General features: G+C 49.1%; 1 protein-coding gene across 5 annotated transcripts in view; it reads right to left on the bottom strand.

Annotated features, from left to right (window-relative positions):
* Positions 1–14,259, bottom strand: part of BMAL1 (basic helix-loop-helix ARNT like 1) — a 98,151-nt gene that overhangs the window by 26,300 nt on the left and 57,592 nt on the right. For 4 of the 5 annotated variants that reach the window (XM_072969531.1, XM_072969535.1, XM_072969534.1 and 1 more), the window contains 6 exons: positions 8,082–8,222; positions 5,012–5,136; positions 3,935–4,081; positions 1,662–1,700; positions 1,341–1,382; positions 52–209 (listed from right to left, as the gene is read on the bottom strand). In XM_072969531.1, the coding sequence (XP_072825632.1) occupies positions 52–209; positions 1,341–1,382; positions 1,662–1,700; positions 3,935–4,074 (379 nt within the window). In that variant the 5' untranslated portion in view covers positions 4,075–4,081; positions 5,012–5,136; positions 8,082–8,222. The remainder of the gene's footprint in view (positions 1–51; positions 210–1,340; positions 1,383–1,661; positions 1,701–3,934; positions 4,082–5,011; positions 5,137–8,081; positions 8,223–14,259) is intronic. The other variant, XM_072969533.1, reaches the window with a different exon arrangement.

Below are 14,259 nucleotides of genomic sequence, written 5' to 3'. Positions count from 1 at the left end.
GGCGGCATTTGTGAGCAAGGGCGTAAAGGACACTAAAGCCCGGGATCTTACCTCGTAATGTTTTCATGTGCTGAACGGCCATCCTCAGCACGGTAAGTTTATCTAATTTCCTGGACATCGCATTGCATGTCGGTACCAAAGAAGCCAATTCATCAATAAAGCTGTTCATTTTATCCCGACGCCTCTTTTCAATCTGACTGTGAGCTTCCCTAAACAACAACATGAAAAAGGATTTCTGTAACACAGCATCAAGGAAACAGGGGTGAAAATAAGTTATAACTGTTTTCAATGTTCATCTGACAAGGAAAATTTAGGATCTGCAGAATGTTTCAAAATAGACTTTTCTACTAAAGGCACCAAAAAAAAAAGTGGCCTCACTGCCAGGTCAGTATTAGTTGTTTCTATGCTCACTGATCCCCAGGATTGAGAAATAATACAGAAACTGTCTTCTCAGAGTAAACGGACTTGTTGGCGTTTCTCCCCATTTCTTTTCCTCTCAGCCTATGTGAAGCTGGGTTTTTGGATGGGGGCGAAGGAAAGAGAGGGAAGTGGAGGTTTCAAAGAGCCAAGTGAGCAGGACAGACATCAGTGAGGCCCTGTGCTGAGCTGTCTCTGAGGTCTGCGCGGCCTGTCACAGACTCACTGATTGAGGCACCAGGTAACTAACGCTGCCGTCCATGGATCAGCCGTGACCCCAGCTCAATGCAGCAGAGGCTACATCTGTCCCCAGGCATTTCCACTGAAGAATGTCACATGCCTTCCTCCCAGTAGCTGCTACCCGCTGAGGCAGGATGGCGCCTCTGCTGGCACACTCTCTCCCTGACCGGTTTGCACCTGCCATTGGTGACTGTCCCCCTAAAGAGGTGTGTGGGCAGTGGAAGTGGAGTTGGCTGCTGCTGCTGTAGCAAGAGAACCACGGGGTCTCTCGCTGAAGCTGGTCCATGAGGGAAAGGCCAGAAGTTTCTGGTCAGTCAAATTCTGCAGTCCCCAGCTCTGTGTCAGGACACAGCGTCAGGTGGCCCTGGGGACTAACAGCCGGAGAGCTCAGGCTCCAAGGGGAAAGGAGGTGTGGTTGGAGACAGGAAGGACAGAGTTACAGAATCTACTCAAGGGAGCAGGGCACCCCCAGGTCTGGCCTACAGCTTCATGGTGCTAAGAAAGAAAGGCCTTTCAGAGGCCTTCACATCCAGCCCAGCCCCTACCCCAGTCCTCATTCCCTAAGACTGTGACAGTTTCGGGAGGACTGTTAGACAGGGACCAGACGCGCAGAGCCCCCTCAGCCATGCTCCAAGTAGCCAGAGCCAGGGCTGTTCATACACAGAATGAGGGTCCCAGCTTACCTTGCATTTTTGATCCTTCCTTGGTGTTCTGTGTATTCTAACCTGGAAAAAATATAGGGTAAAGATAAACACAAGATTCCCTGGAGATGAGAGCAGAGTTACACATCTCTTTTCCTTCCTCCCTGATCCTGGTCATCTTTATACGACACGTAAGGGCTGGGGGTAAGTGGGGGAGACAACCTTGAGCCATGGGCTCACAGCCCCCTCGCTTATCCCCAGTCGAGGACCTGGGTGGAACCCGCACCAAGTAACGGAGTGTGTGATTATGCAAAGACAATGGCTGTGAGGACGCTGAGGCTCAAACGGCCAGGTTCACGGTACCTTCCATGAGGGTCATCTTTGTCTGTGTCCATGCTTTCCCTGGAAAAACAAAAGAGAATGTGACTATTAAGACATGCAAAATAGCTTCCTATCATTATACAGAAGGCCCCCGTCTATCCAGAACCCAAGCAGTCAGAAGCTCAAACAGCCACAGTGTTGACTATTGACATAAAACCGTAAAAGAAAACCACCATGAACCTACTGTAAAACTCAGACTGATTTTCCAGATTATCAGAGTTATATACAGTCCCAGTAGGGTCTGCGGGTTGACATTTATTTTACCATAGCGATTGTTTGAGAAAACTAGGAATACACAGCCTTTTTGGAAATTCTAAGTTAACCAGAGTATCCAAATAACTATAACACCTCATCCTCCATACCCCCCACTATTCTGGATAAATGGAGGTTATTCACATGCAAAATGTACTGAGCATCAAATATACATGTGCACACATGTATATCTGGGTTTGGGTGGTGGGGAGGGGGAATCAAAGTACCTAAAGAGAAGTACTGAGCAGAGCCCCAAGTCGGCTCTTCAGAGGCACTGCTCTGGCTCTCAGTTTGGTGGGAAACCCCAAGGCCTGAGGAATTAGGACAGAAGGAGGCCTGGGACTGGGGGACGCAGAACCCTGTTTGGCCACAGAGAGTCCTTAGGTCACAGCAGAAATCTGCCTTCCTTTCATGGACTCCAGAACCCAGTGTTCGTGGCACCTTGTGGTTCAGTAGAAACTGAAATCCTCAGAGGAAGGAGTTCTAAATCCCCCTGGTTAGTTTCCACCTTTCCCCAGCCCCTCCATCCACTGGGGGGCACTGACTACCATTTGGGCCTCTCTCCCTTCTCCCATAAGACAGGAGGGGTTATGGCCCTCCCAACAGTGTAATCTCAAGGGCAAAAACAACTTTCTCAGGAGCCCCGAGGCACGTCACAGCATCCGGAACAGTGGTGACCAGCCAGGAGCCCTGGATTTCCTCACAGGGACGAGTTTCTCTAGCTCAACCTCAGGTGCAGGAGAGATCACATGGGCCGCACAGGAAGATGAAAACTCCCTTTGTTTAGACTTGTATCTGCTCACTGAGGCAGGCTGATCATCTCAGGTGAAGAAGCTCTGCCTTACCGATACGACTGGAGTACATTAAAATGACTTCATGAACAGGGTCTCCATGAACCACAGAAGATTTGCAAACTGGGGTCCATGTGAGAAACCTGAAGGTCTTGGGTGGTGACAAGGTTGGAAACCACAGATTTAGACAGGAGAGGTCTTAGAAGGCGCCAAGGGCTCTGTCAGCACTTGCCTGAGACAAAGAATCACAGAAAACACTTGGTTTCCCTGCTGGGGAGTTACTGCTACGGAGGGACACCCTCTCCGCCCTCACATCCACCCTCCGTCCCCTGGGTGTCCACTCTCTTACTCATCTGGGATCACTTACATATTACTCATAGCATCTCCTAGTGGGCATCTGACCTCCAGCCACTGTGCTCCCCAAATTTAACCTGTGAACTTCAGCAGAAAGGACATCTGCTGTAGGCGGGGTTCTTCCTTAGAGATTTTTCCCTCATTAAACAGAAGAAAACCTCTCAAATGGACATCTGGGTAAGATTCCACGCAGCTGCCTCAACAAAACGAAACGTGCCTATGGGTGTTCCACTGTCTTATTCCCTAGGTGTTTGTACAGATACAGAGGAGCTGACTGTAAGTGTGAAAGTTCACTTACTCAAAAGAAAAGCCATCAAGTCTAAGAAGAAACGAAAGTACTATTTAACGTAACAGGTATACGCGAATTTAAATAATGTTTCAGGACAATATCACTGTTCCTATTACTATTACTGTTTCTGGAGATGACCTCTACTTATTTATTCCACAAACATTAATGAAGCAATCGATATCGCCCTAGAGACAGGCCCTCAGGCAAAGCTCTCTTTGAAACCACGGAAGTGACATCCATGGACTTGGCCATCTTGCTCAAAGGAGTAAAAGAAAATGAAGAAAGGGGTAGAAGGCAGTACTTGTCTTTAAGGCTGTTCTTTTTCCCTCCTTGGGGAAAGGAGGGGAAGTAAATGCCTCTGCAGTACTGGAGACTCCCCACTGCTTGCAATCCAGGGGGAAGGTAAAGGAAAAAACAACTGTGGGACCACCTGGAATCGGCTCTTTCATTCCCGTCCCTTTCCACAGTGGGATGCCTTCTTCCAGGAGGAACAGTAGCTGGTCCCTAGGTATTCATGCCCATGAGCTGACATGAGCTTAGCCAGAGGAAGAAGAGCCTAAAGGTCTTACTGGTAGTCGGTGGAGCTGCCCTTGCGTTTGCGGTTGCAATCCACGCCACTGGTACCCAGGGGGCTGGAGAGGAGGTCGGTGGCTCCCGGCGACATGAAGTCACTGATTGTTGAAGAAATGTCCATTCTCTGGTCGGCCATTGGAGGTCTGGAATTGGTACAAGGAGGCACAGAGGCGTTTATTTCTATGGGCTTTTCTCAAGTGGAGGAGAACCAGGGTGGCGCTGTGGAGGGATGGGGCACTTGATTCCAGCACCAACATCTGTCTGACCCAGCCAAACAGAACAGGGGCGTGGCAGAGCAGGAAGGAGCATCCTGCTTACCCTAGGAGTTATTATAGGCCATTCAGGCTCACCCACTCATTTTGCTGATGAAGATACAAAGCTCAGAGAAACTGGATGGCTCCTCCTATGTTCCCGAGTCACGGGGGTGGAAAGCTAACCCCAAATCCAAAGCTCTAGGCATTACAGCCCTGTGTTCCTCCCACTGAGAGGATCAAGTGTCCCAGATGTTGACAGTCCTAATTTAATTTTCTTGTAATCAAATCCAGTCAGTGAGATAAATATGACCTACTCGTTATCTTTGTATTTTTATTACAAATTTTATCAGAGTTGGAGGAAAACAGAAAATATCCTTTCTCAAACTCTAGTCCCACTTGGGAGTCAGGAAAAGTGGTCCATCTCCATCACTGGCCCAGGCCAAATCTGTCCCGTTTTCCCAACTGTCCTTTTGTACTCAGGATTCCACTACAAGGAAAACCTTGAGTAATGAAGACCTTGTAAATGAACTTGCAAAACATTTTGAAAATTAGTATTTTATTTTATTTTTAAACCTTTATTTTTCTTACTCATTTTTTTAAAAGCCCAGTATTTTATCCTTGTTTTTTGGGGGGGGAGTGGGGAGGGAGGTAATTAGGTTTATTTATTATTATTTTTAAATGGAGGTACTGGGGATTGAACCCAGGACCTTGTGCATGCTAAGCACGCACTCTACCACTGAGCTACACCCTCCCCCCGAAGAGAATTAATATTTTAAAAGCACAAAGTAAGCTACCCCGAAAGAGAGGATGGTTAAGTACCTTGTAAGGGACTCCGACTCCAAGCCCAGTTGAAGAGGGCCGTGCACTGCCCACCGTCGGGGTCTGAGCTCCACGCGACGGGACTAGGGCTGTCACTCCCTCTCTCTGGGCCCGAGTTTCCTCATCTGCAAAGTGAGAGGTGAGTGTGAGCTCTGTTTCCATTGTTCCTACCGTGCCCACTGATAGTGACCCAAGCCCTCCTGGCTAGGCATATGCTAGGTTTTCACTCTTATAGCCGCGGCCGAAATGCACATCTTTGCGCACGTAGCTCCATGCATTTGAGCTATTATCTCTCAGGATAATTTCTCAAAGTAGGGCTGATGGGTCTAAAGGGGATGCACATTGCACGTTTTGGTAAATATTGAAACACCATGCTCCCAAAATGCATCAATAATTTATATCCCCAGTAAGAGCTCTTGTCAATCTAAAGGAAGAAACAAAATCTGTTTTTAAAATTAATCAATAGTTGATTAATTCTTAAATCCATGCTTTCCTCAGATTATCAAATAAACTAATTTTTTTCCATTACAAAGTAGCATTTAAGAACAAAATTACAAGTTTTCCATTATTTCTTAGGATATATGCCCATAAGCAAAATTATTATAAAACTTTGCTGATATATAGCAACTATACATATTTTTAGTTTTATTAAAACCTCACTATTTTTATTATATTTTAAATTATCATGGATGGTGTTCCTATGTTTATAGGCATTTCTTGGTTTTCCTTGGTGCCCAAGCATGTCCTGTCTTCCTACCATATTGCTTTCGCATTGACAGGCCTCCTAACTCATGTTCACCTGGGCACCTGCATGTGGTGGGAGAAAAGTACCCAACGATCATTGACCCTCCTGCCCCCTTTATTCTCCTGCTCTGCTATGGGCAGTCACACTTTGACTCTTTCCTCCTCACACCTCCAGCATCTCCCCAGTCCTCACTCTCAGCTGAGAACTTTGCTTTTACTTCACTGAGAGAAGAGGCCAGGAACCACCTCTACCAGCCCCCTGGATGCTGCAGGTTAGGCCCCCAGCCCAAGAGCGTGCTGACTCCCTCCTCTCTCACTAGACCAGACCATCACTCGAGAAGTCTCCCCGCCCCAGTGCCGCACCATCCATTTCCCGCCTCTGCTGGATCATTCCTGTTAAGATAAGAACACGCTGCAACAACTCTCAGGGAAAAACTCTTCTGAACTCCATTCCCCTCCAGTTTCTGCCCCATTTCTGTTTCCAAATGCTTTCCTCTTCCTTGCTACAAATCAACTCAAATCAAGCTTTTGTCCCCATCACTCCAATAAAACAGCCCCTGCTGGGTTCACCAGTGAGCTCCTCACTGCTAAACCCAACAGCAGTTCTCCATTCCCTCCCTACCTGGCCATCAGCAACATCTGACGGAGCAGATCTCTCCATCCTCACTGTCTCTCGGTTTCATGGTTCTCCTACTTTGGCAGCCACCCTATTTTGGTCTGTTTAGCTGGTTCCTCTCAACTCCTTTACCTCAAGATGAGAGTCCCCCCAGTGCCCTTGAAACTTCTCTGACTATACTCTGTCTATATATCCCCAGGAGATCTGTTAAGTTTTACTGCTTCAAATACAATCTATGCTATAACAACTCCCCTATTTCCATCCATGGACCTCCCCTCAAATTCCAAACTTGTACAACCAACCATCGCCCTGACATTTCCCTTTGAGTACACCAACAGGGACCTCAGACTGAAACATCCAAAACCAACCCCTGGCTCTCCCCAAGCCAAGTCTCTCAGTCATGCCCAGGTCAGTAAATGGTGCTGCAATCCTGCTTGTTGCTCAGGCCCCAAACCTAGAAGTCACTCCTTGACTGCTTTCTTTCACAGCCTGTATCCAATCCATCAGCAAATCCTATCAGCTCAACATTAAAAAAAAAATCCAGTGTTCAACCACTTCTCCCGTTTTTCCTTCATACTTCTGCTCAAATGTCACTGTTGGTGAAGCTTCCCTGAATATGCACAGAATACGACCCCTCACTAACCCTCCCTAACCACCCCAGCCCTGCTTAATTTTTTCCCACTGCCTTTGTCAACATGTGGCCTGCAATTGTCCACTTCCTTTATTCCCTGGCTGTCTTCTCCACTAGACTAGAAGCATCAGAAGAGCAGTGATTCTGTTTGGCTTACTGCTGGCATCCTTAGTGCCCAGAACACTTTTCAGCACATAGTAGACACTCAATAAGTACATGTTGAATAAATAAATAAATTTATATATTAGGAAGATTAATCTCTGTTGTCACAAATGTGGTAAATATTTTCCCCCTTTTTGCCTTTTAACTTTGCTTATGGTGTTTGCATGTGATACTAAGTGACATGTTTTACAAAGCTTTTTCTCACCCCCAAATAACACAAACATTCTCTTCTTTAATTTTTTTATAATTTTGTTTTTTTAATTTAGCTCTTTAATCCACTTGGGGATTATTTCTGGTACACTACCCAAGGTTGGGAATTTATTTCCCTCTAAAGAATAGACAGTTGTCCCAACATCACTTACTAAGACCACACGTCCCGTTACCAGTCATGTGAAATGCCACCTTGATTGATTTATTTTCTGTTTCTGGACTCCCTATACTGTTCCTTTGATCTACTTATTTCCATTCTAATGCCACACAGTTTATGACTGTGGCTTTACAGTACATTCTAATATCTGGTAGAACCACTCCTTTCCCTTTCATTACTCTTCATTTTCAGAAGTTTCCTGGCCATTCGATGTCTTCTTTGAGGAATACTGGGTAATCATGTAATCACTTTACAGGCCCTGTTGGGCCCTGCCGTCGCTGTTATTACTACTGACATTGAGAGAAGTGGGCCAGAAACGAGAACAGAGCCCTACCCTCGGGGTCCTGGTGACCCTGTGGGCTGTATGTCAGACCTGGGGTGCCACCTCTACCCCCACGTCTTCTTTTTGCATGACCAGATGTTTGCATGCGGTGGAATATTCTAAGTTTCAGGGCTCCTGGAAGAGAACACACTTCCTGAGAGAAGAATCACCATCAGGGCTGCCAACGCTAGTCCATCTCAGCGGGGGTGGGTGGGGTGGGACCGTTACCTGAAGTTACGGGTCTTAAACCTCAGACCCGCCGTGGGAGAAGCAAGGGGCCACGGGACTTGCTTGTCACCTCAAAGCAATTTTCATGTTTTGTCTTTTCCTCTCAGGCAGTCAACTTCTTCCAGAAACCTACAGTGAGGCCTAGAGGAAAAGAAATCCCAGACAGGTCACTTTGGAGTAAACAAATTTACACATCTCATGGTGGCTGAGGTAGACAGGGGAGCTGGCTCCTGACTCCCCATCACAGGGAGTACCGCTGGGCGCTGTGTCCTTCAGATGCCTGTTAAACTCAACTGCGAACATGTGAAGGAACCTGGCAGGAGATACTTTCTGTGGAAAACAATGCTACTTAAATGACTAAGTGTGGATTCTTGGATACAGCCTTGAGAGGAAGAAGATAATGATATTTTTCGTTTCTCCTAATGGGTCGAGCAGTAAGAACAGTGAGCTTTTACTGAGCATGGACTTGTGTCAGGCACTGTGCTGGCCACACTATGTAGATTAACTCACTTAGACCTGCAGCAAATAAATAACTGTGAGGTAGGTGCTGCTGCTTTCTTCATCTTGCTGAGGAGGAGACTGAGGCAGGAGAGGCAGAGAAAGTGGCCGAGGCCACGTGACGGGGCTCCAGGGGCCGTACTCAGCCCTCCCACAGGCCAGGTGAGTCACCCAAACACACACAATGAGCAACCACAGGAAACAAGTCTTCAGGAAACACTGAGCCAAGACAAAATGCCAGCAGGGCCAATACCTGAAACAGCTGGGAGTGAGCCAGGATGTTTAAAGAAAGTGTCCCTGAACTCAAGTACCTCTGCTGGAGAAATCCGTTCTGAAAAGCTGCTCATATTACATTAAAGTTGGGGGCTGCAGCCCTCCCACCTCCTGCTGGCGGGACTCAGAGGTCTGCTCTCAGCTCCTGTGAACCCTGCGTCCCGGGAGAAACTGGCTGCACCTGCCCTACTCCTTCCCTCCTCCGCCTTAGATAGAAAGACTCAGGTTTTCTTTCTTTTTGTTTGTTTATTCTTTTCTTTCTCTTGCTTTCTTTTTTTTAGGACTTCGACTTTAAATGGGGCTTTCCTGACCTTCCTGAAGCAAAAATCCTGGTATTTCACATTTCATTGATGAATTCTTACATCTTGGCTTACCCACCTCTGTCTCAACCATTTTTAAGGTCTTGAAATGAATAGCCAAGGATGGAACGGATTGTGTCCTCCGATTTACTCCTCTTTGTAGTCTTATTCAGAAACCCTCACTGTCAGACGCTGGTAACCAGGTCCGGGCTGGTGCCAACAACGTGACCAGGATTCTGGCCCTCTTGTCCCCAAGCCTCAATAGACATAGCAGTGCACATGGATACAAAGTCCCCAGGGATGGGCCGCTGTGTGGGAGGTCTACCACACGGGATCCCATCTAAATCTGATTCCCCATCCAGGTCCCACACTATCCTCCCAGCCCCCAAATTAGCAACGCAGGATTCTCCCCCGGCGTCCTCCTCTCTCCTTCCCACACCCAAGAGCCCCCACCTGGCACTCTGATCGGCGGGTTTCGCCTCTTCCTTCCATCCTTTGGTCATTGGCCCCATCACACTGCTCTCCTCTCCAGCCTCGCCCCCCTCCTCACTGGGTTCCAAGGTGGGACACCCCCTTGCTTAAAGCAATGGCTTCACTGCTCTGCCCTGAGCCTTCCAGATGAAATCCCAGATGCCCCAGCAGGAAGCACCAGGCCTCCACAACGGGCAGGCTTACTCTCAGCCCAGCACTGCTCCTCTCCTGCCGGAGGCGCCAGGCCGCTGAAGCGCTTAAGTTCCCAGGAGCACGTGGCCCTGCAGGTGTGGCTCCCATTACTCCCTCGACCTGCACCTGGTGAGCTGCGTGCCTTTCAACTGCCCTCAGGTGTCCCCGCAGAGAAGCTTCTGGCTCTCCTCTGCTGTTCCTCCCCCTCCCCTCTCTGGGCCTGGCCCCTGCCCCGCTGGCAGCACTGGGGTCTCAGGGTTCAGGGTCTCCCGGTGCCATGCCTCGAATTTTCTCTTGCCCCTACTTCCCTGAAGTTTAGATGAAAGTTCTAAGGACAAAACGCCATACAAAATTTCTTATTTTGATTGCTTTTCCCAGTACTTAAATTTACTTTATAGAAATAATAAATGTCGACATAGACTTTGGCACTCCATTTTGCAAAACAAAAAGCAGAAGGCTTTTCGTATATGCTTGGACAAGGTAAGAAAGCTGACTTAGCTGTGACCATTATTTCTGGAAAACTGTTTTCTCTACAAGAAGGTGTTCTTAGACGTAAGACAATAAATGAAACCGCCACCAACAAAAAGGGACAAAAACCTTGCTCTGTGCTAACTACTTTTAAGAGATTTGAGCAAAGGGAGGCACCCCCAAGAGACCTAAGGTACCTGTGAGAAGGACCCTTGCTGACCGGGAGCTCAGGGCTGGCCCCGGCGCTGTGATCCAAGCGACGCATGGTGATGACGCCCTCAGGAGAGCCTGGCCTGAGGTCCTGGGGTCGGGGGGGCACACGTGTGCCCACTTCCAAGCTAGAGATTTCCAAAGGTGAGTGGGAGGCTCTCTGGAAGGCCAGAGAAAGCCAGGCACGTAGGGACCTGGGCAGTGGTCCCGGGAAGAACTTGGGGGCCTCCTCTGTCCCACCTCAGTCCCCTTGTGCTCCTCGGAGCACAGGGAGAAGATTCTCTGGGGCTCCACACAACAGAGCAAGGCGGCTGGAAGTGATGAGCGTGTCAGCCACTATTAAGCCCCAAAAGGTGACACAGCTGCTCCTGGGAGACAACAGGGTGAGGCTGAACCACCCTTAAGAAACCCACATGCACCATCTATAGGCTGATGGCCACAGGAAGACCTCCAATCACAGACCAGGCGTCTCCCTTGCCTTTCTCTCTTCCCGGCCCCAGCACCCCAGAATGACGAGGAGAGAAAGGAGAGCATGTGGATTGTACTAAGGTTCAAGCCATCAGCGGCTCCTCTGTGTGAGGGGTCAGGCCTGGGCAAGGGACTCCCCTTGGCCAGTGAATGTGAGCGAGAGGGACAGCGGCAGCTTTAGAAGTGCCCTTTATCACATGCTCCCCAATCTGTGACCAGCGATTCCTGGGTAGAGGCTCCTCCTTGAACTAAGCTCCTGCACAGATGCAAGCACAGGAAGAAGTAAACCTGGGCGGCTGTAAGCCCCTGAGATGTTGAGGTTGTTTAAACAGGGTGACTGTCTCCTGTTTGCCTCAGACCTTCCCATCTTAGCACCGAAAGTCCTGCATCCTGGGAAGCCCCTTTGTCCCACACAAACCAGGACAGCTGGTCCCTGGTTCTGCCCGCTGTATTGCTCATTCTAAGCCGACTGACACAGGCAGGAAGAAGGAAACGTAGACTCGGATCTGGGAGCCACAGACCAAGCCTGATCTAGGAGGCGGGAAAGGGAACAGCAGCGTTCACACTGGACGAGTTTAATCTTCACAATAACCTAGCTGTTGACTGTGGTTATTATCCTAGTTTTCCAGATACGGAACTAAGGATTGAAGAGACAAAGACATCTTGCTTAAGATAGCACAGCTAGCAGGTGGGGACTGAAACCCGGGTGTGTTTGGCTCACTGGTGGTTTCTTCTTGCTTCTGCCCCACCGCTCCCGGTCCTGCCCCTAAAGCCACCCCACAAAGGAAAGTACAAACACCCAAAAAACAAGCACTCCTGGGGAAAGAATCAGGGAAATGGTGAGGAGCAATCCTGGTTCAGGAAAGCTACAGAAACTGAGCCAGCAAGTTGTCTCTGGGCTTCCTGGTGGCCGGGGCAGAGAGGGAAATGCTCAGCCCTCACAGAGGCCGGGAGGTGCATCAGCTGGCTTATTAGAACAGACTGAGCAGGGAGTGGTATCTGTCAGGGAGACTCTCTCTATGGGACCTGAGCAACGCTGTGCTGAATGGCTCTGGTGAAACAAGCTTTGTGAGAGGACAGAGGGCATCCTCTGTTATAACAAAGAACCCTAGTGAAAGTCTGCCTCCCCTCTGGCCCCTACCCACAGGTGTAACAGCTGGATGAAGCTCTACTGAGACCACTTTGTGAAGCCCCAGAACGTCACTGGGATAATGGCTTTTGATGAGGTAACTTGATAAAAGGGCACAGCTCAGAAAACACAGATGACAGTGAATCAACATCTTTGCTTACCCTTGTCTCACAGCTACATGCTCACTGACCTACTTCCCCACAAAACCCCCAGCTCCCCGCAAGGGCCCCTATGTGGCTCCTCTGCATCCCCACAACCCTGGATACAGCACATGCTCCAAAGTACTGTCCCTCCCCCGTGCAGCGAGCCAAGGCAGCCGGCCCCACCCCGTTCTTCACCTTCTCCCCAACATGGTTGCCTGAGGGGATGAACGTGGGGTTTCTCTGGTCTCTTCACATGGCGGTGGCCTCTGAGCAGAAGTGAGAGGCTGAAGGGTGCCTGTCCTCTCTGCAAGTCCCCCTGACCCTCTGGTTACTCTGACAGCTCATGGGGAGTCTGGTTGCCTTGCTTAGCAACAGATACATTTGGAGAACGTTCACGCATGAGACCAGGTGCCTCAAGCCTAGGGTAATGGGAGTTTGCACCAGGAGCATTTAGCAAGCATCTCTCTGTGGAAGCCCCAGTGGAAGCCAGGGCACTGGGGACACAGTGAGGGGTCAGCAATCTTTATGTTCAAGATCCCCTCAATCCTGATCACTTCAGCAGTCAGGGCCATGCCTGCAGTTGTGCAAGCAGAGCACTGCACAACGCCAGGCTGTGCCTTCGCCTGTGTCAGGGCGACTTGCAGAGCCGTTATGACAAACTTCCAGCAGATGGCAGTCAAACGTCTTGAGGAAGGAGTGCCTTTTTTTCTAGCAGTGGGGCATATGTGAGGTACAGGAACAGCACAGAGGAGAAAATCATTAGCTTATTTGCTGGTGTGTGTAGGGTAATGGAAGGAGAAGGGACCAGGGAGGAGGTAAGACCTGAACCAGGTGTTGCAGGTGTTTGCCTGGTGGACTGGACGTTCTGGGCAGAGGACAGCTCATGTGCAGTGGTGGTCAGGGGCCTGAAGGAGAAACCTGTTTGTGGCACTTGTGTACCCAGTCCTACTGGAAGCTCGAGATGCTTGGGAGTTCCGAAATCAAACATAAATCAAGGAGCTTGCATTTGGAACTATGGGGCTTGGAGGGCCTGTTGAGAGGGTCTCACAAGGGGCAGGGGCTGTGAATCCTGGAATTGTTTGTGAATCAAGACAGGCTGGTCTTTGTGGAAAAGATCCCCAACACCACTGATGGAAGAGAGACTACAGCATTCCAGTCTCAGAGGGCATTGTTACGAAGAGTCTGAGATCGAATTAAGAGGCGCAGTACAGGGCATGCACCTAGCCCAGCAAAGACACTCAGTAAATGTTTGCTGAGTGGATGATAAAAGGGACGCCTTCTAGGACCTTTGCAAAATCTACACTGAATGTAGGAAGGAGAACGACCTGAGGAATAGCTACGGCCGCACTGTGCTTTCAGAGAGGACTCTTGGTCCTGGCTGGAGAGCACAGACCACCGATGCGCCCAGGTGGGAAGTGGCCCAACTCCAGCTGACAGTTGAGCAGCTGCCCAAATTTACGTGGACCAGGGTATGGAGGCAAAGCAAACAGAGAAGTCATAACAGAAGGGTCATAACTTCTTTTTGACACTGGTTGAAGGAGAAATTTCACGTGTGGAAAACAACGGACAAGCAGATGCGGATTCCTCCTTAAACAGGTTTGATAAAAAGGACTGCAGAATGCCTTGAAATCTCAGGAATGACTGATCCCCCTTTAAATATCCATGAACTACCTGAAAAGAGAACTGATGCCGCTTAGAGCTTTTAACTCACCAGGCCCTTTACAACATAGTGGTTAAGAGCATCCTCTCTGATGGCAGTGATGGTCAGGCTTCAAATCCCGCCTCCCCTGGATGAGTGCCTGGGGTGCAAATCTCAGTTGCAGCACACACACGACCCTGAACTTCCTATGTCAGGGTCTCCCAACCTGGGAGACATAGACGATACCATCACTGCCCGTAGAGCTGTGGTGGAGGTTAAAGGAGGCCCCCTTTATAGGCCCCCATATGTGTTAACTATTAGGATTTTGCCATTTAACCATTACAGCAGCCCTGTGAGTTTGCTAATGTCAGCTCTCCCAATTTGAAAA

The sequence above is a fragment of the Vicugna pacos genome, chromosome 10 (genome assembly GCF_048564905.1).
Source record: "Vicugna pacos chromosome 10, VicPac4, whole genome shotgun sequence".
NCBI lineage: Eukaryota > Metazoa > Chordata > Mammalia > Artiodactyla > Camelidae > Vicugna > Vicugna pacos.
Note: the sequence above shows the minus strand (reverse complement) of the source record. Positions and strands in the feature narration are given on the sequence as shown.